Below are 22004 nucleotides of genomic sequence, written 5' to 3'. Positions count from 1 at the left end.
TGCACGAACTTGCACATGTGCTTTAAAGACATAAAAATGTGTGTTTCTTTCGTCTTTAAGGCAAACGTGTCAGATAGAGATGAGACATGAGGCAGGAAGAAGAAAAAAATCTTTCCCCTCCTAAAGTCAAGGTTCTCAAGGGCTGTCCCAGCCGCCCCAGAGCATCTGAGCAAACTCACAAGATATTTCAAGTTTTCTGGAGAAACACAGAGATAGTTGATCTCTATCGGACGCCTTGAGAACCAGCTCCAGGGGGTTCGAAGCTTCAAAATCAGATGGCACTACATTCTTTCAGTGATTCCAAGTGCTTGTGAATGTGGGTTTCTGATGGTTGCTATGATTAAAAGCAAGTACCCACTATTCACAGTAGCCAAGACATGGAAACAGCCTACATGTCATGGATAGATGAATGGATTAAGAAGACGTGGTACATATATACAATGGAATACTATTCAGCCATGAAAAAGAACAAAATAATGCCATTGACAGCAATGTGGATGCAAAGAGAGATTCTCTACTACATCAAGTAAGTCAGAAAGAGAAAGACAAATACCATATGATATCGCTTATATGTGGAATCAAAAATATGGCAGAAATGAACCTATCTGAAGAAAAGAAACAGACTCACAGATATAGAGAACAGACCTGTGGTTGCCAAGCAGGAGGGGAGAATGTGGGATGGACTGGGAGTTGGGGATGGTAGATGCAAACTATTACATTTGCAATGGATAAGCAAGGAGGTCCTGCTTACAGCACAGGGAACTAGATCTAGGCTTTTGGGATAGACCATGATGGAAGCTAATATAAGAAAGGGAATGTGTATATATGTTGACGGGGTCACTTTGCTGTATTACAGAAATTGGCACAGTGCTGTAAATCAACTATACTTTAATTTTTTTTTAAAAAAAGCAAGTACCATACAAAACTCAATGTTGAACTGGAGATGGGGTGGCAGTGTCCAATCTGATCCCAGTTGTAAGGAACTACAGTTATTGAATAATAAAGTTAAAAATATCAATTTTTTTGTCAACTGACTACTATGTCACAAAGATACAAATACTTATTATGTGGTTGGGCCCCAATACTTCATAAATGAAATTGTCACCTCCTTCTTTTGGCCGAGGGGATGCCATGAACAATTACCGAGATACCAAGGGTTCCACAAACCAGGAAAGTTTGGGAACCTCAGCCAGATCCTCCTGGGTTCTCTCCAGGGGATAATCCTGAGTCCCAGTACAGCTGCAATAATTCGAAGCAGAAATGGATTTGACAAGGCTTCGGCCTAGAGCCCACATTCGCCCTGCAAGGGCCCTAGCAAAGCATTCGGTTGTCAAATGCTTTGGGGGAATTTACAGAAATAAACCATTTAAACTGCAGGTGGTCGAGGCCATTGTCTCCTTCCCTCTGTCTCAGGTCTCTGTCCTGTCAAAGTGCGGTGGGCACGTGGGGACAGTAAAACTGGGGGATCACGTTCTTTGGGTTTATAATTACGTACTTTCATGTGCTTCGAAGTCACTCCTGTGTCTGGTTATCTATGCTGGTGCAGAAACGGTTTCCAAGGACTCTGTTATTGCCACGCTGCTAGCTCCCCTGCTGTAGGCCAGAGGTTGTACAGAGGAGGGTGACCTAGCCTGGAAGCATGTGGGTAGCGGAGAAAAATGCCAGAGGAAAGACTCAATAATAACCCTGGTGGTAGCACTACTGCTACTAACAACAACAACGATGGTAAATAATTCTGTTCCCTCCAGAAGAAACATTATACTTTATGTCACGTAAAAAGGTCATCAAAGCATCTCTAGCCAAAAAATATGGAGAGAGGATTTTATTTATTCATTTATTCTGCTTTTTAGGGCTGCATCCACAGCATATAGAAGTTCCAGGGCCAGGTGTCAAATTGCAGCTGCAGCTGCCAGCCACAGCCACAGCCACAGCAAAGCTCCATCTGCAACCTACTTATGTCGCAGCTCACAGCAACGCTGGATCTTCAACCCACTGACCGAAGCCAGGGATCAAACCCGTATCTGCACAGACGCTCTGTCAGGTTCTTAACCTGCTGAACCACAACCGGAACTCCAAGAGAGTATTTTAAAGGTGAAGGGGGATCTGGTAGTAACTGACAACATCCACCATTTTTCTGGGTTTTGTGAAGGTTGTAGGACTTGTTCACTTTTAAAATTTTTAAGTTGTGGCAGTTTGTTCTTTCAATCTAAATAAGGAACCCTTTCCCTGCCTAGTGCTGCATTCTTTATTCTGAATGATTTTTCTCAAAGAAGGGGCCCCAGGGAGTTCCCGTCGTGGCTCAGTGGTTAACGAATCCGACTAGGAACTATGAGGTTGCGGGTTCGATCCCTGGCCTTGCTCAGTGGGTTAACGATCCAGCGTTACCGTGAGCTGTGGTGCAGGTCGCAGACGTGGCTCCAATCCCGAGTTGCTGTGGCTCTGGCGTAGGCTGGTGGCTACAGCTCAAATTCGACCCCTAGCCTGGGAACCTCCATATGCCGCAGCAGAGGCCCAAGAAATGGCAAAAAGACAAAAAAAAAAAAAAAAAGAAGAAGAAGAAGAAGGGGCCCCAAATTGTGCAAAGGTTCAGATCCCATAAAAACCGGACCCGCAAGGGAAGAGGTGGGAGTGCCAGTTCCTGCCCAGAGAGCAGGCATGGGTCCCCCCTCTCGGCTCCCTGACCCTCTAGAGCACGTGGCTGGCTCGCAGTGTAAAGGGCCAGCAGGACACAGGAGCCACACCTGTAGGACACGCGGCCTCTGCTGGCCAGGACTCTCAGCCTCTGACAAGTCCCCGTGGCCAGCGTGGGATGCATCCACTTCAGAAGGACCAAGGGCGCCCTCCGGGGTGGCCCCTGCTCCACACTAGTCTGCAGCTGCCTGGCTCCAGTCAACGCAGAATTGGATCCTGATGCTCTGCCCCTCGCCCCCGACCCCCGTCCTTTCTCCATGCTGCAATGCCCACCTCCTCCCGCCCCGGCAGGGCAACTCGGGTTCACAGACCCAGAGTGTCTGGGAGAGACAGGAAGGCCAAGTTCAACTCCAACCCCAGCACATGCCTTGCAGGGTCAACGGGGCTGGGACACTCTGAGTGAGACACTCCCAAAAAACAGTCAACCTCACGCCTGTCTTGAGGCCACGCTCTCAGCCCTGCACCCAGCCTCGCAGGTGCATCTGAGCATCCCCAAGAGGCCTCTCCCATGCTGCTGAAACTTCGAAGAAGGCCACTTCTGCATTCTAATTCAGAATTCTAAATCAACAGGTCTGGGCTGTTGTCTTCCCTGATAGTGGCCACTTAGGGTGCATGAACTAACTCCCAAGGGACCCCCATGCCCATCCCTGTCTCTTGGCTCAGCCACTCCCTCCATTATGTGGCCTTGGGTCCCCAACGCCATTGCCCAAGACGCCTAAGGCTCACTCTCCCCTCTCAGAAACCTCTCACCGGGCCTCCAAAATTACCACGCTCCCCCCACCTTCTTGCATTCATACCCATTTTCCTTCCTGCCTGGAGTACTCGTTCCTACAGCCTAGAGCTAGTCAAATCCCACCCAAGCTCAATTTTTGCAATGAACTAGTAACACCAACAAGAATAATAGTAGACATTTATTAAGCACCTATTCTGTATCAAGCACAACGCTAGGCACCAAGTACACATTACTCTCTACTTATTCCCTCAAGCCTGCAGGGTGGATCTTACCCCCAGGCCACAGAGAGACAGAGAAACAAAGGATCAGAGAAACAAAGAATCAGAGAAGTCAAGAGCGTTGCTCAAAGCCTCAGAGCTGGCGAGTGGCAGGGGCTGGAGGCCGACCCCATCTGTCTGGCTCTGCAGCTGGAGCTCTTTGCCCTGCGTCCTTGGCTTTGCTTCCAGGTCCAGCCCTTTCACCCAGCCTCCAGGCCCCTGTGGCCCCCCGCAGTTGTGGGAACACCCTCCCCACTTCCAGGCCTGAGAGCTCAGAGCCAGGATTCAGGATTAATAACCCAACCTTCGCTTCCAGCAAGAACAATGGCGCTTTCCAAATCCTCAATCGAGTTGATAAGTCGAGCTAATTTGGAAAACAGAACCCAGTGTATTCGACGGAAAAGAAATGAATCCTCCTTTATTCAACGGGAACAGCATGTTCCCGAAATTCAAATCAGTTGCAGGAGCAGATTGATCCCATCACTGGCATTTTAATGCACTGTCCTAATTCAGGGCCCGCTAGATAATGAGCAGAGCCCAGTGCAAAATAAAAAAGGGGTGGTCCCTTGTCCCCAAATTATTAAGACTAACAAGACGGTCACAGCAGAGCCTTAAACCAGGTGCGGGGTCCTCACCCATGAAGCTGGCCCTGCCTGCATTTCAAGTTCATCTGATTTAAAATCCAGAGTGCACACGAAGCCCTGAGAGGCATCACACTTGCTCAGGATCAGATGGAGACGCTTTTAAAGTCCCTCCCGGCTCCACAGAGAAAGGGAAGAATTCACTTCTGATTTTTTTACCTAATTTCTTCAACTTATTTTTCTTTTTTTAAGGTCACACGTGCAGCATATGGAAGGTCCCAGGCTAGGGTCAATCGGAGCTGCAGCTGCCAGCCTTCACCACAGCCACAGCAATGCCAGATGCTTAATCCACTGAGCAAGGCCAGGGATCAAACCCGCGTCCTCATGGATACTAGTCAGGTTCGCAACCCACTGAGCTACAACGGGAGATTCGATTTCTTCAACTTTATTTTTTTTTTTTTTTTAATTTTTATATATATATTTTTTAATTTTTTTGTCTTTTGTCTTTTTAGGGCTGTACCTATAGCACATGGAGGTTCCCAGCCTAGGGGTCTAATCGGAGCTACAGATGCTGGCCTATGCCACAGCCGCAGCAATGCCAGATTCGAGCCACATTTGCAACCTACACCACAGCTCGCAGCAACGCCAGATCCTTAACCCACCGAGTGAGGCCAGGGATCGAATCCAAAACCTCATGGTTCCTAGTCAGATTCATTTCCACTGCACCATGATGGGAATTCCAATTTCTTCAACTTTAAATGCCAGCAAAGACATCATACTTAAAAAAATACTAATCATACTGTAGCCCAGTCCTGACACTTACTTACCAGGAGGCAGGGGAAAGGACATAATGTGAAGAAAACGAATTCAACCAAAATGATGGCTGAATGGTCCAGGGTCTGCTAGCCAAGGGACTGTGCCAGGTCGGATGGGCAGCCGCCCCCCTGCATGGCCTGCCCTCCTACACTTGCCCCAGTCCCCGGACTCTTCTAGTCCAGCCCTTCTCTTCCCTCTGTGTGCGACCTGGGCATAGGTGACAAAAGAAATAAAGTTCTAGGAGGTCCCATCATGGCTCAGCAGTAACACACCTGACTAGTATCCATGAGGATGTGGGTTCAATCCCTGGCCTCGCTCAGTGGGTTAAGGATCTGGCACTGCTGTGAGCTATGGTGTAGACTGCAGAAGCGGCTCGTAACTTGACCTGTTGTGGCTGTGGTGTAGGCTGGCAGCCACAGCTCCGATTTGACTCCTAGCCAGGGAACTTCCATTTGCCATGGGTAGGGCCCTAAAAAGCGAAAAAGAAAAAGAAAGAAAGTTAGTTCTTTAGAAGATAAGGGCACAAAGACACTGGACAGAGGCTGGAAAGGAAAGCCAGTGGAAAACAGGTGCCTGTTTCCATCCGAAGGACCGGGGAAAGTAATTACCCCCAGAAGCCAGCTTGCACCCACCACTGCTCTAAAACTCAAAATCCTGCCCCCAAACCTTGGGAAATTTCTCTGGGCCACCAGCAGACACAGCCAGCTAGTCTCCCGCAGGCTCAGAAACTGTAAATAAAGGCGCAAACACAGGAGGCTCGCAGGTGGGTGTCATGAAAATTTAAAATAGCCTTGGGAACAGCCACAACACCCCAGGCAGGTGCTCCCACATGAGGTCCAGCCTCTGGCATCCCATCCTCCAAGTATCAGCCTAGATTCCGGCCTAGAATCCAGGGACGCCTCAGAACGCACTGCCGCGGGGGTGTACCTGGAGGCTGTCTTCCTCATCTTTAGATGGCCCCAGGGTCACACCTGAAGTTTTGTTTTTTTTTTTTTTTTTTTTTTTTTGGTCCCTAGTATGGCTAGATTAAGAGTAACTACAGGAGTTCTTGTTGTGGCTCAGCAGGTTAAGAACCCAACTAGTATCCATGAGGACGCAGGTTCCATCCCTGGCCTCCCTCAGTGGGTTAAGGATCTGATGTTGCTGTGAGCTGTTCTGTAGGTCGCAGATGCTGCTCAGATGCCATGTTGCTATGACTGTGGTGTAGGCCGGCAGCTACAGCTCCCATTCGACCCCTAGCCTGGGAACCTTCATATGTTGCGAGTGCAACCCTAAAAAAAAAAAAAGGAAATAGAGTAACTACAAGGAGGCAACTTGCTTGGTAAATACATCCGGGCCCAAAGCCAAAGGAGCGCCCTGTCCCAGGAGGAAATCATTACACTCCAGGCGCATCATCTGCACGGGCCCAGGGACCTGCTCTCACCCGTTCTGTTCTGCTCAGCGCCTTCGCAAAAAGGCCAAGTGAAGCCTGGCAAGCCTGGGGGGCACCACACTGCCCTGAGCCAAAGATCCCTACATGTCTGATGGGGTGGAAGGTAAAAACAGGGAGACAAAACAGAGCAGAGAGAATGAGGAGGCTGCAGGCCAAGGCCAGCTGATGTGAGCACTGGCAACAGCCAGCTACTGGCACCTCGGAAAGAGAGAAGCTGGAAGCCTGAGCTTTATACTGAATGTGCCGCGCTGCTCCCACACCCGGACTTTTTTTGTTTTGTTTTGTTTCTTGGTTTCCTTTTTCTTTCTTTTTTTTTTTTTTGGGGGGGGGGCCACGCCTTCAGCATATGGAAACTCCCAGGCTAGGAGTCAAATCAGAGCTGCAGCTGCCAGCCTACATCACAGCCACAGCAACACCAGATCTGAGCGGCATCTGCAACCTACACCACAGCTCACGGCAAGGCCACATCCTTAGGATCCAACCTGCATCCTCATGGATACGAGTTGGGTTCATTACCAGGGAACAACGACAGGAACTCCACGCCTCGGGACTTTTGACGGCAGGATTGGAATGTGGCCTCTACAACTCTGGCCAAGCTCGGGCACCGGAGGCCCAAGCCCGACACCTGACCCAGGTGTGCAGGTGCGTGGAGACAGGACCAGGAGGCAGGGGGTTAACTAACCTGACACCACCCTGGCCGGGAGCGGGGCTGGTACCCATCCAGGGAGGGCACACGGGGGATGCTTTTTCACTAAGAAAAGCCTTCTTTGTGGGGCTGCATGATGAATTCAAGAATCACCTTGCGAGGCGCAGGAGGAGAAGGCCAGACCAGCCGAGGGAGAAAGCAGCAAGCAGGCTGCAGGTACAGGAGCCAGGACAGCAGAGAAGCACAGAAGCTTCCTCCTCTTCCACTGAACTCTGACTACTCTCTCCCTGAGGATCAGGAGAGAAATCAATTTAAATGGGTTCCTAATGGGTAATGACACATAAAGGGCAAAAGGGATGGGGCCTCCTTTTTTTTTTTGCAGGAACAGTTGCCTGGGGGAGGAAAAAAAAAAAAAAGCGGCATAACCCAGTGAATGAAGCAAAGATGTCCTGCAAGACTCATTTTCTCCATGTTTTCAGTTGAGTGACGGCATCCTGTCTGTCCCACCCCATTAAATGCCAAGGAACTTGTCGGCTGCGGCTCCAGCCCAGAGTCTGGCCCAGGGCTGGTCTGGAGCGTGGAGGCAGCAGAAACAGAAGCAAGACCTTGCACATTCCAGGAAACCAGACCCCCATTCTAATCAGTGCTGCGGCTGCAAATTCCAGGGCCGAGGGGCCCGCGCAACCAGACTTCTCTGAACCCTGCAGAGAAAACGCACGGGAAGGAGAGAGGGGCATCACTGTGGCTTCTCACTGACTGGGGTCAAAGAGCCACCTGCGAGGCCTGAACATCATCCGGGCCACCACCTGCGAACCTAAGAGAGAACCAAATGGAAAAGACACAGCTCTGGAATCAAGCCTCCCGCACCCAAAGGCCCTCAGCCCTGTTCTTGTTCAAAGAAACGGAATTCATAGAGAGCAGTTGTTACTTTAAAAACAAACAAACAAACAAACAAAAAAGATTCATCATTGCTTGATGGACCACTACGCTCTCCGTCTTTTGCAGAGAAACAAAGAAAGAAAGTTCAGGAAAGTTACGTGTGACCCATTTCTTTGCTCCTAGTGAATAAAGGAGGAAGAAGGGGTGGAGCCTGGCCTCAATTTCCAGCCCACACTGGCACTTGCAAGCGCGGGCAGCCCCTGGCTTTCCGGCACAGTCTCCCAGACGGCCCGGAGTGGGAAAAGTGCGCCCGTCGCCAGACCTCAGACGGCAAGCCCATCCCCCACATCCGTGTGCCCTGAGCCAGGCCCCGCTGGCAGAGGCTGGGCCAAGGCTGCTGGAAAAGACTCGGGCAGGTGAAGTAAAGGGAGAGAAAGGCGTCTGAGCCAGTCTCTCTGGATGACAAGCAGCTTCCAGGGGGCGCCGGGCCAGCTGGCTATCAGTCATCAGCCCACCCCCGCAGCTTCAACTTTACTGGTAAAAGTTGCCTTTTCCAGAAAAATGTGTCTCTGTTTAAAGGTGCCTGTCATGGATCATCCCTTTTCAGGCTCACTGGCCAAAAAAAAAGTCCTCGCTTGCACACCCATGGTGACTGCTTGCGTTTACTGGGCACTACTGCCTGTGTCTCTTCTGACCCATTTTATGTATGAGCAACGAAAAAAAAAAAAAAAGTTTCCAATCAATGCCGCCACGGTGTCTTTTTTCAGAAGTCTCCTGAACGCCCAACATGATGTGTCTATTATTATCTTTGGGGAAACAGCTGACTGCTCGGCTCACAAACGCACGGCTAACTTTCCTCTTGATAAGCATCTGGCTCCGGTCTTGACCGCCCAGATTTCTCAGCTGGGTTCTCTTCCTGCTCCAGCTCCTCCGGGCTGTTGCATCTGCAGTGGCCGGGGCCGCTCGGGCTCCCGAATCCACCAGCTGCACGCAGCGGGCTGGGAGATGACGGTTCTCTCTGTTAAGGAGCTGGGGACACATGCCGCTGTCCTCAGCCGCCCTCCGCAGCCTTTGGTGGAGGACAGCGGGCCCGGGGGCTTGGGGTAGGAAGGAAGCGGGAGGGATGGATGGTGAGCCGAGACCCTCCGTCCAGGGAGGCGATGCAACCCCGGTCCGTGTTGGACGGGCACTTTCCTCGAGGTGTGAGAAGGAGAATAAGGGGAATTTGCAAAACGGAGACCAAAGTCAGAAAGAATCTTTGGCTCAAGTGAGAAGTGAAAAGTGGGCCTTAAGACCCAAGACAAACCACTTCCCCTCCTTGGGCCTCAGTTACTTCATCAGCAAGACGAGGGGGTAGGCGCGACCACTTCCGGCATCCTTTCCAGCTGCCCCCAAAGAAATGCATATGATCTAATAAATCTGAAAAGTGCATTTCCTGATCTCTGGCATTCAGTATGTAATTCCCATCCATATAGAATATTCCTATTTTCAATGCTGGCTTCCTGAGCCCTGAGCTCCAGTTTCTTCTGAGAGAACAAGTCAGGGCCACCTCAGCCATCTAGACTTTCAGAGTGACTTTCACGGGGGCATTGGCTTCCCCATCAGGAAGGGAAGATAAAAGTCTGGCCTTCCTAGGTTCATACAACAGAAGGTGATTCGGTCATAAAACAGAATGCAGCACAGACTCACGCTGCAACGTGGATGAACCTTGAAAACGCTGTGCTCCGTGAAAGAAGCTGAGTCTCAAAGGACCGCAAATGTATGATTCCATTTATATGAAATGTCCAGAATAGGGAAAGCCATACAGACAGAGAGCAGATGAGCGGTTGCCCAGGGCAGAAGGGAAGTGATGGGGTGACTGCTAATGGGTACGGGGCTTCTTTTGGGAGTGATAAAATTATTCTAGAGTTACACAGTGGTGACAGCTGCACTACTCTGTAAATATATAAAAACTCTGTCCTGTATGCTTTAAAAGGGTAGATTCTATGGTACGTGAATTGTTTCCAGTAGCACTGCATAAAAAAAGTCACTGTTTCTTTTTGCTTCTTGAATGCGGCTACCAGAAAACTGTACTTTATACGTGTGGCTCAGTTATAGTTCCGGCCATGCGTAACCAAACATTTGAATAAACATACTGTTCGCTTTTCCAAACAAACACAGTCTGGCCTCCTCCCGCATCCTGGACGGAGCTGGCATCTGGAAGGCTGGGCAGCCAGGACTCAGATTCTCTGCCACAGCCTGGCTGGTGACCTTGGGCTGGCACAATGCCCCCCAGTTGATCCCAGCCCCTCACTGAAAACACAAGTATTGGACCAGAGGACCTGACAACCCACCCAATACCCTTTTTTTTGTAATTTTTTTTCTGCCTTTTTTTTTTTTTTTTTTTTTTTTTTAGGGCTGCATGTGCAGCATATGGAATTTCCCAGGTTGGGGTCGAATCAGAGCTACCGCTGCCGGCCACAGCCACAGCCACAGCCACACAAGGTCCTTAACCCACTGAGCAAGGCCAGGGATCGAACCCACATTCTCATGGGTACTAGTCAGATTCGTTACCACTGAGCTATGACAGGAACCCCCAAAACCAAAATTTAAAAGTCCCCATTTTGCCACAAATGTTGGTCATCTCCTCCAAGCAGTCAACCCGGGAATAAAAGTCACTTAAAGACAGACCAGGTAATTTACGGACTGAGCAGAGTGATCGGTTTGGTACCATGCTATTCCATTTATCCTGAAGGATTTCTTTGGAGAGGATTTCATCTTGGTTGCCCCAGCTTCCAGTGACTCCGGGGGTGAATAATTCTATAGTTGATGACAATGAATTTCCAGAGTTCAACCCCCTGGAAAATCATTTGGCAACATATACCAAGGACCATAAAAGCCCTTATCTTTCCATTATTACACTTCTCAGTATCTCTCCCCAAAAATCACCCTAGATGGAGAATAACCAAGAACACAGAAATGTCTGTTTCCACACTGACTGCAGGAGCAGTCGTGGCCCAAAGGGACACAAGGAGGGGACGCGTTAACCCCACGGTGATAATGTCAGGACAGAAACGATGAAGCTGCTGAAATGAGGGTGGGAGCCTGGATCTTTTTTCTTCTTTTATTTTCGATGCGATTAAAGCATGTTGATGCCTTTCAAAAACCAGGATCGTGCGATCGCATCAAATGTATGAATGCAGTGCCCAGGATTTCTAAACGTGCGGGGAAAGTAAAAAGAGCCTTTATGCTAAGAGAGGAAAATCTTAGAATATTCATCCCAAAGAAAATCAACCCACAGCTTAGAAGACATTGAAGGATCTCAGCCCTGATTGAACTGGCGAGTCCACCGGGATATTTACACTGATTTTTTTTTTCCCTTTTAGCAAAAGCACTGTAATTATGGTTCAAGGGCATTAATATCTGCTCAGTGTCCTGAGAGGAGAAGTCAGTCATTATATGGATAGCTTTTTGGTCATCTTCCAACCCAAGGAGATTATTTTTGGCGGGGATGAGGGAAGTTTTCTTTAGCATCATTTTGTAATGGGCGACTAAATGAAAGCACCCGCTGTTCCTCTGCCTCACGGGACAGTCACGTGTGTGGACCCCTGCCTCTCCCCACGACCTCCCGTTCCAGTGGGAAGGTGCCACCAAGGAGGGAAGGGCTCGAGGGCTCTACTTTGGGCCTCGGGATGGAGTCCACACTGGCCCACTACCCTCCTGCCCTGATGAACTAAGTGGCTTGTGAGAGTCGTGTTCCCTTTGGGTGCCTCTCTGGAAAATGAACGGTTGGGCTACGGGACTTGCGAGACCCTTCCACACTCAGATGGCATGCTCTGGGATTCTGTCCACAAGCCAATTGGTGGCTTTGGCCAGTCGACAGGTCTCAGCAGGGAAGGAGGGGTCCTGGTCCATGAGATCCCCGAAAACATGAAAATGGGGCACTGATGTGGTTAGAGACGGGTTACGGAAGGTGAAGCCACGGAGAGCTTTCCCAGAGGATGGAGGACTACGTGTGCTCCAAGGGCAGAGCCTGGGACGAGAGGTCACAGAACCCCCGCAGACAAAGAGGGCAGTGCACTGGGTCCTTTCTAGACGGTCTCAAGTTCTTGCCCTTCCTCCCATACCTTCCATAATAGAAATCTGCTGTTATCGGATTCCTCCTCCTGGGTTTTTTCCAATGAGGGCTGCGCCATACTGGGTGACATTTTCAGAGCCAAAAATGCCAAACTGGTGGAGAAAGATCAAACTAGGATCTCAGAAACCTCAACTCAAGCCATTTCTTGATCAGCTGTTCAAGAGAAACTCCGCCTGAAACCTCGAATGCCGACCACAGGCTCCCTGGTAAGGAGCATGAGGTCTCTGTGATGCAGGCACAAGAGGTGACAGTGTGGTTGCATAATGGCTGCAGGGCCGGTGTTTTGAACCAAGGCGTTCTGCCCTTGGAGATGATGGGAGTGAACTCCGCCTTTAGCTTCCCTGGAACAGAAGGTCACCTTGCCCAAGAGCTACCACGTCTCAGTGCGACAAGGGAACAGGTCCAGAGGAGACCCACGTCTTTTTTTTTTTTTTTTTTTTTTTTTTTTTGGTCTTTTTGCCTTTATTTGAGCCTCTCCTGCGGCATATGGAGGTTCCCAGGCTAGGGGTTTTATTGGAGAGCTGCAGCTGCCGGCCACAGTCACAGCCACATCAGATCCGAGCCACGTCTGCAGCCCACACCACAGCTCATGGCAACGCCAGATCCTTAACCCACTGAGCAAGGCCAGGGATCGAACCCGCAACCTCATGGTTCCTAGTCAGATTCGTTCACCACTGCGCCATGACGGGAACTCCAGGAGACCCATGTCTTGACACCCAGGAAGCATATTACGTTCTCCATCCTTCTGCCTCCACTGTTCGGTGCTGGTTCTACCGGAAGTCCTGAAAGAGTCGGCAACTGCCAAGTTGAGGTCCAAATTCCTTGCCACTCTCAGTTGACAAACTACCTTCACACTCATTATCTCCTCTGACCTCACAGTTTGCTTCTGAGGTCTCCGGGGCAGCAGCATTATCCCCTTGCTGCAGATGCAGAAACTGAGGCTGAATGGAGTTAGTAACTAAAAAGTCCAAGGGTGGCTAGAACCTAGGTTCTCTAACTCTAGGAGGCCATAAAGGGGACGGCCATTCAGGGTTCTAGAAGAGACTCCAGGGACCTCACAACCATCTTTCAGGAACTTACAGACCAAGCAGACAGAAAATCAGTAAGAGTGAACCGAACAGCAATATCAATCCACTAGACCTAATGGAGGTTTATAAACCACTCCATCTGCTGATCTCATGGAACATTCACCAAGAGAGGCCTCATTCTTGACCAGAAAATACATCCTAACAAATTTAAAAGAGCAAAAATCCTACAAAGCATGTTCTTAGACCACCCTGAAACTAAGCTAGAAATCAATTACAGAAGGCGAGCTGGAAACCAGGCAAGTGTCTGGAGATTAAACAACATGCTTCTAAGTAACACTTGAGTCAAAGAAATCTCAAGAGTCGACTGGGAGTGAGGCAGACTTGGGTTCAAATCCTGACCTGCCCTCCTTCTGCTGGGAGGCCTGGAAAATTACCATTCAATTTCCGGGAGCCTCATCTCTTCGTTGGCTAGAGGATGGGATAACAGCCCCACCTGCCTGGGTGGTGATGAGGGGAGCACAAAGTGAGCCCAACACACAACGAACACAGGACCCAACTCCCAGGAACACCCAGGGGTGGTAGCTTTCAGGTCATTGTTCTACCCAGTGCTGTCTGCCACCACCTGGCTGTCCTGGGGAATACTGTCCCCTGCCCCCACCCCCACCCCCAGGCTATCTCACTCTCTGCCAAGGGAAAGCAGATGTGACTCCTGCCTAGCTGGGCCTTCCCTCCTCTGCGTCCAGTTGGCAGCTGTCTGCCTGGGCAACCCTAACTGGCAGAAGGCTCTGTCCATCCATCCCCACCAAGTGGTGACTGCCACTCGGAATACTGGCACCAAACGGAGGGCTCTCCTAGTCATGGGGTGTGAGATGACTCAACGCTGGAGGAGCCAGTAAAATCTCGCCCGAGACGATGGGAAAGGGACTCTACGGCAATTTCGCCAAAGTCTGAGAAGAGAAAAAAAAAAAAAAAAAAAAAAACAGCTCATCAGGCAGACAGGCTTACCGTCTTCTTCTGGAGATACGATTGCACAACTAGTGAAAAAGATGTTTCCTGAGGTTTGAAAATATTGCACAAGGCTCTGACTCATTAAGACGGGGCTTATTCAAATTTGAAAGTTATCGAAAATTCCAGCCGCAACCATATGTCCTCTAAAACCATCATGTGGCCCAAAGAGATGTGATTATCTCCCGGTGAGGGGCCAGCTGCTGTCACATGACACTGTGGGGGCGTGTTCTTAGGGAGTGCCCTGACTTGACAATTTGTCCTAGGAATCTAAAATAATAGGGTATCTGCAGACTCCCAGACTTTTTTTTCCCCTTAATTCCTTGGAAGGAACTCCCCAAAGCATGGGAACCCAACTAAGCGTCGTTCAGGAAGGTCTGGGGACTTCTAGTGTCCTCTGAGTGTCACAAACTCTAGGAAGGGTTACTAAGATGACATGTGTAAAACCCCAGGTGTTCCAGACACGGCTCTTCATCCAAGAGAAGTCAGACGTTTCCTGGATGACACAGACAACGACGGGAGGTTTCAGAGGGTGACAGGCAAGGGGGCGAGGAGTCCCTCTGCCCCGAGAACCTTTTCTAACATACGTATTGGCCGACCCCGAGTCAGCCCCCAGGACACAAGGGGCTGCATCAGCCCCCTTCTCTGTGGCGCCTTCTTTAACTCAGCCACCCACCTTGTCCCCACCGTCACAGCACGTCCCCACCGGGCTGACTCCTTCTTAGATGTCTTGATGCTGCTGCTGCTGATGCCGATAGAGGACATGGATCCAATGCTAGCAATGCACCCAGCACCCTTCTAAGCTCTAAATTCATATAATTCGGTCCTTCCATCGTTCAGCAATCCCGTGATGTACGTATGTACGCACCATATGATTTAACGGATGAGAAAACTGAGATTCAGAGAGTTTAAGGCACACACGAGAAGTCAAACAGTTAGAAAGTGGTGATCAAACTCCTTGAGCAGGTGTGACCTGACCTCCTTCAAACTCCTTGAGATCATGGGCTATCCAGCTTCATTCCCCTCCCACTCCCTCTATCTAGGCTTCCGAGCACATAGTAGGTGACCAATAAATGCTGCGAATGAACTTAGAACTCGTGTCGCGAATTCCCAAAGCTGAATTCTATGCCCTCCCGGCAGCGACAGACAAGCCGGTTCAATGGGACCCTTTCGGGAAAGCATTCGGAAGGGTTACCCTTCTCAGGTTCTCTGTGATGTTAACTTTCTTTCTTTTCTTTTAATGGCAGAGAAGATGGGGAAGGAAGGACACACAGCTCAGGAGAGATCTCACCTCGCTCAGGAGGACACATGCGCCCTCGGAGCCCCTGTGAGGGCCACCAGGCTCAATGAAGCCCATCTCTAGGGCCTGGGCGTGTCCCCTGAGTGGTCATCTGGGGACTCCAGCAGGTGGCCCAAAACTGCAGTTCAGGGTAATCAGGTCTGAGATGGGCCACCGGCATTCAATGCCAGCCTTGGCTTAAACCATCAGAGAGTTAGGAAAAAAATAACTCTTAGAGGAAGTTCCTGTTGCGGCACAAAGGAACCGAATCCAACCAGTATTCATGAGGATGCAGATCCCTGGCCTTGCTCGTGGGTTAAGAATCCGGCATTGCCATGAGCTGTGGTGTAGATCACAGACTCAGCTTGGATCTCACATGGCTGTGGCTGTGGCTGTGGCCGGCAGCTGTAGCTCCGATTCGACCCCTAGCCTGGGAACTTCCACACGCTGCGGGTGCAGCCCTAAAAAGCGAAAAAAGAAAAAGAAAAGAAAAAAGTCTTAGAGAAGCCAGTCCAGACTGTAAGACAAGGATGAGGCGACCACAATTCTTCAGAGACTACTTGTCTTACAGGCATCACAGACGGTTCCAGCCAGGGGAGCCCTCGGGGATCACCCTCCCTGCTGAGGCTCCGAGAGGTCGGGGGCCGGTCACCTGGTCCGGTGACAGCCTAGCAAGAGTCAGAGCCAGTCCCAGCCTGCCGGTCCCTCCACTCCAGCGAACCTTCCAAGGAAGCTTCACCCACTGCCAAGCTTGATTTCTTCGTCAAATTAAGCCTGACCAGGGCTATTTATTCCCTTGAAATATAAGCTCATGGAAAGTCTGATTTCTCAATCCAAGGCACAGATCTGTGTCCAGGATCACACAGCTCCAAGTGGACTCAGAATCCAGCCCTGCGGTGCCGAGGCTGCCGGCCGTCTGACCACGGTTAGCTCATGGGTCCTCCATCATCACTTCCTGAATGTGGTTATTTTAAGCGCTAATGCAACCTATTTACGGCTCCTCAGGAGGAATGAAGTTATCCAAACGCTTGGCCTCTATACGCTTGGCTCTCTAGTTTTATGAAACCTTACTATTTCAACTCTTGAGCAAAACCAACAGAGAATAAAAGAAAATAACCAACCAGAGAGGGCAAAGCCTTATCCACTGCTGAAAAGACAGCTAAGCTGGTGCTGGTTCCGGACCAGGAAGGCAGGGCCGGCTCCTCCTCCAGAAGCCCTGCCTTGTTGGGCCTGGGGTGAGACAGGACGGGAGTTGCTGGACTTGGGGACCTCTGGGCTTGGGGCTGCATTTTGAGGGGGGCTTTCCTGGAGTGTGTATTAGGAGGAGAAACGGACCAGGCTTCTGACGCCTGGGGCGTCTTTTTCAGGCCCCTTTCCTGGCTTCTGTCCACTTGTTCGCAAGGCTGTGCAGTGCTATACATCCTGGCCGGTCTTCTGCACTGTTGGGAATCCAGAGAGACTTCCTCTCCCCAAGAGCAGTTTGGGGCCTGGGGCTCTGGTTTGGAGGCATCTTAATCACAGCCCCTTCTGCTTTTCTTCTGCTTTTCATCAGGAAGGGCTGCCCTGATGAAAACTGGGGGCCACCACGGCTTCCGACCCCCAGGCCTGGGGAGTGAGAGCTGTGGCGTGCCCTAGGTTTCATCTCAAGGCCATGGCCATCTGGAGCACTGTTTATTCCAGCTCTTAACTTCGGCTTAGCTGGGGTTGGCTTATAATCTCGGTTTCTCTGTCAACGGCACTGCATGGTGATTGCAAATGGGATGTGGACCAGATGCTCGGGTTCAAGTCCTGGGCAAGGTATCGCTCTGTGACTCTGTCCCCCAGCTGTAACCCCAGGAGGATTACAGCACATCCCTCCTAGGACAGCGAGGACAAGCGAACAGGTTAGCACACGCCTGGCTCAGAACAAGCACCAAAGGTACATTAGCCCTTATTACCAATTATTCTTTGCGATTCCTTTCTTTTTTGTACTCTCCTGACCAGAATCTTTTTTGCTTTAAGCTAATTGAAACCACGCCTGGTCAAAGATGACAGCTCTCTGTTCCCTGGTACAATTTTATACTTGCCTATCCAAACCCTGATGCAGCACTGATTTCTGAAATTGATGCTTTGACTTCATTTCCAGAACCAAGATTAGAGACCCTCTCTGAAGTTTCTGTAAAAGAGCTTCTATAGATAAAAGTGCTTTCTTTTGAACGGTGACCCTTCCGCCATCCAAAGAGCCACGGTGACCTGCAGGCGCGGCTCACCCGCGCGTCCTACCTCCCTCCCCATCGATCTCCAATCCACACAAACCCTCCTGGGGATCTCGTGCATCGTGAAGCCGCTCCTGTCTCAGAAGCCCCTTCCCCACATCCTCGTACTGCTCGCCCCAACTCCAGGCCTCTGGTCCAGCAGCACGTCCTCCAGAAGGCCTCCCGTGGCCACTTCAGCTAAAACAGGGCTCGCGCCAAGCCTCTCAGCCAGAGCTGCAGCCAGGTCACTGGGTTTAGCAATGACATCGGTGACCTGCTCGTGGGCAGGGCTTCCCCTAAACGAAGGCTGGGCTCCCAGGCTCCCCGTCCTCAGAGGTACCCCCAGAAAGACAAGGGTGGAGGGTTGATGGGGGAGAGGACCGCAAAAGCAAAGCCTTCCGCTGAGGACAGGCCACGTGGCCATGACTGTCCAGGGCCTCTTGTTTTTTCATTCATTTGTCTATTCATTCATCACTCCCCCCACACCTGCCTCCTATGTGCCAGGTGCACGTGCACGCACACACATACACAACACACACACACACACACACACAGTGCCAGACACACCGCAGAGCTGAGTTCTTTTGCACAAAGAGGAACAGAGGAGAACAGCTTTGCACCCTCTCCGTCTCTCCCTCCTTTCCAGGCTGCCAAGCTCATCCTTCTGTGGCCACACCCCCCCATCCCCAGCCTCCCGGCTCTCCCAGGAGCCTGCTGCGGGCCTAAGGGCCCCTGGGAGAGGACCTGCTTCCCTCCAGTATTAATGACTCTGCCAACTCCGAAGCTTGCTAAGTGACTCCACCTCACTGGCAGTAAATTAGGTGCTTGAAGCGTGCCAGTTACTCTGGACCCCGCAGCGAGACCACAAACACTAAGCGCTGGCTTGTTTTTGACAAAAACATGCATGTGCTTTTCTAAAATCATCCCCTCACACCCAGACTATTGCATTAGCCCGAACTCCGCGCCCTGGTGTGTTCTGTTAGGTGCATCCTACTCAGGCTTTTTTTTTTTTTTTTGAATTGCCCTGGTTCAAGAGCATCTGAGTACACAGCAGCCCGGCCCATCCTCTTTGGCCCTGGGACTCTGTGCCACTAGTCTAGGTCACTTCTGATGCCTTCCCCAAATGTCCCCAGCCACACCGATCTATTCACCACCTCCCAGACAAGACTTCGATCCGCCTGCCTCCTACTCGACCTCGGGCGCACTTGGGGCCCTCCAGAAACTTCCTTCACCCTGCCTGACCTCTCTTTCCCAGCTCAGGGTTAAGCACCGGGCTGCTTCTGAGTAAGGTTGTCTGGGTTCAAATTCTAGCTACATGGCCCTGGGTAAGAAATTTAACCCCAGTCCCCCCACCTATAAATCAGGAATGGCAGCAAAGGCTCCCTCCTCTTCGAAGGCCAAGTGTGGTCACAAGAGTGACATGCCTGGCACAAGGACTCAATTCATGTGTGTTGTCAGGCCCACCCCTTGGACTCCACAGGTTCAATTCTGCCTGGAATAATTCTCCTCCACGTGCTAACCAGGCTGTTTCCTGAGGGCCAAGGCTGGCTCCCTGCTCCCGTGTTGGTCGGATCCGCAGTTTCTGTTTGACCTACACTGCTCTGGCACCTTCCTCTCTGTGTTGGCCAAAGTGCGCCAGGCCCCAGGGCTGGACCATATTCCTACAAAGAAAACCAAGACCGGCCCCTCTCACTGGGCTCCCCCCTCCCTTTCCATGCACTGTCAGTAGTGAGGAGGCAGCCAGTGGCTGCGGCCAAGTGCACTGCCAAGCAGGGCTGGCCCGTCCCTATACCGCTGGATTGGCCGCAGCTGAACTCCGTATTGTTTTTCCACATGGTCTCTGGGACTGAAGACGAGAAGCATCCCTCTGGAAGCTCCCGCCGTTCGCTCCACCCTTCGCCCCAACACCACTACCTCCCCTGCCAGGACCAGACTTGTTGATACAGAAAAGATGTTTAAGGAGGGAGAGGGGGACACTTCCTCATCCCTAACATGCCCCCCCCCCCCGCATTCCTTCCTCGGCATTTTCCGTCATCTGCTTATTCAAAAGGAGCCACTTTCATTTTTGTAGGGCTGGCTCCAATCATGGGAAGCAAGGCAGGCAGTGCTGCTGCTGCAACGCCTGCTGTACTAAACCCGTGTCCGGCCAGGGGGTCTCCTGGGGAAACAGGGGTGCCGGACAAGCAACAATGCCCCTTTCAAATAAAAAGTTAAAAGTTTCCACGACAGTATCCATAATAAAAATGAATGCATGGTTAATTTTAAAGGGCGAGCAGAACGCGGGCAGAAGCCAAAAAGGAAGGGAAAGAAGCCACAGAACCTAGTCCTTGTGGCCCCAAACTTTTCAACTTTTTATATCCACGTTCCTGCCTTGTTTGTCCCCGAACCCTGACGCGGTGTGCCTTCCCGCGGGGATCCAGCAGCGGGCCTTTCCTGGAGGATACCCCATCACCCCGGCTCCTGGCTTCCGGACACAGCGCGTCCGGGACCCGCTGCGCGAGGAACTGACCCAGGCTGGGCGCAAAGCTCGGTTCCGAGGGATCCCGCGCAATTCTGTCACCCCGAGGGCCGGTGCCCGCCTCCCCCAGCCAGTGGGTGCCCGGAACAGCCCGCAACACTTCGCCGCCCCCGGCCTGGCCCTTCCGTTCCGCCGGAGCGGGTCGGGACCCGGCGAGACTGGGGAGCTCCCCAGAGCGCAGATACCTTGGCCGCAGGCGCCGCGCTGCAAGACGATGACCGGCGGCTGGTGCAGCCTCTCGGAACGGCGGCTGGCAGCGCGCAGCTGGCACAGGTTGGCGTAGGTGTTGGCGTCGCTGCCGCACACCGGCTCGTTGCTGGCGCACACGCAGAGGCCGGCCTGCGCGCGCCGCCGCACCGTGGCCGAGGCGGGCACCCCGAAGGGCACCACGCACTGCAGCCCCTCGCCGCACGGGCCCTCCTGCAGGCCGCACTCGGCCCCCTCGGGCGCGCCGCACACCTCGCAGCAGCCGCACGCGTCGCGGACGCGGCCGCCCTCGCAGTGTCCCGGCGGCGGGGCGCAGCGCGCCGGCTCGCACCGCTCCGGACACCCGGCGGCGCCAGGCGCCGAGCGGCCCGCCCGGGGCGGCAGCGCCAGCCGGGCGCCGCGAGCAGCAGCAGCAGCAGCAGCGGGAGGAACGAGGCGCGCGGGGGCTGCATGGCGGCTCGTACGGCGGCGGCGGCGGCGGGCTGGGCGAGGGCCGGAGAGCAGTGCCGGGGAGAGCGCGGGAGGGACTCCGGGCGAGCGGGTGCGAGTGCGCGCGGCCGCGCGGCCCAGCCCATTGGCCTCGCAGCGGTGACGAGCCGCCTTGGGGACGGGCACGGCGCCCGGGAGGGGGGCCGGCCGGATGGCGGGAGGGCGGGCGGGCGGCTGGACCGGGGACCGCCCGCGGCGGGGGCTGGGCAGGCGCGCCCGGGCACGGCGGGGCTCGTGGGCGCGGGCGGGGCGGCGTGCGGATGGGTCCGCCCGCTCGCGGGGCTCGGTTTCCCGGTCTCCGCTTCCCACGGATCCGCCTGTCTCGGCTTCCCTCACCGCGGCTGGCGACCTTAAAACCAAAAAGAGGCTCCGCACCGGAGAACCTGCTGGGGCCCCGCGCGCGAGCGCCAGGGAAAGTTCCTGCAAATTGCCAAGTTGGGGACCCGCCCCCGCCGCGGGAGGGGCCGTCGCCCAGACCCCCCCCCGGGCGGCGGTGGCACCGCTGGCCCTGGTCACGCGCTCCAGAGGAGGAGGATGGGTACCTCTCTGGAACTGACCCCCGTGCTGGGCACGCGCGACCATGACCGTGGACCCTGTGTGCAAAGAAGGCGGGGCCCGCGGGGCTGGCAGAGAGCCAGCGCTGACCCACGGTTAAGTGAAAAAAGCAAAGAGCAGAAGTAATTAGAATATAGCCATGGGAATCAAATTCTTTTAAAAAGTTGTTATGGGTGAGATGTGTGCTTGTACATGCACAGAACAGCTCCGGAAGGAGACGCGAGAAGCTTCTAACACCAGGGATTGGATAGGGAAGGGGGAGTTTGGGGTGGGAAAGGGGGCGTTGTACTGTTTGAATTTTTCACCGCGGGCATGATTATCTCAAAACATTAAGTAGAAGAGCTCGCCATTGATCTCCCACTCGACAGTCTTGGGTGCATCATTTTAGACAGACGCCAGTCTAGGTGCCGCCAGGAGGAGCGGGGCGACCCTGGAGGTGGGTCCCTGAGCCCTGGCCGTGCCAGGCCGGTGGGCGGCGGCCACTGAACCAACGCGTAGCAGATGGGCAAAGCTTGAGCCTGAGGACCTGGCAGGAGG

General features: G+C 52.6%; 1 protein-coding gene across 1 annotated transcript in view; it reads right to left on the bottom strand.

Moving 5' to 3' along the window:
* The window catches only part of HTRA1 (HtrA serine peptidase 1), a 60547-nt gene extending 39657 nt beyond the window's left edge, over positions 1-20890 (bottom strand). The window contains 2 exon segments of the mRNA XM_003133208.4: positions 20402-20812; positions 20815-20890. Coding sequence (XP_003133256.3) covers positions 20402-20812; positions 20815-20875 — 472 coding nt within the window. The 5' untranslated portion in view covers positions 20876-20890.

Source organism: Sus scrofa, chromosome 14 (genome assembly GCF_000003025.6).
Source record: "Sus scrofa isolate TJ Tabasco breed Duroc chromosome 14, Sscrofa11.1, whole genome shotgun sequence".
Classification (NCBI taxonomy): domain Eukaryota; kingdom Metazoa; phylum Chordata; class Mammalia; order Artiodactyla; family Suidae; genus Sus; species Sus scrofa.
This window is presented reverse-complemented; position numbering and strand designations above follow the sequence as displayed.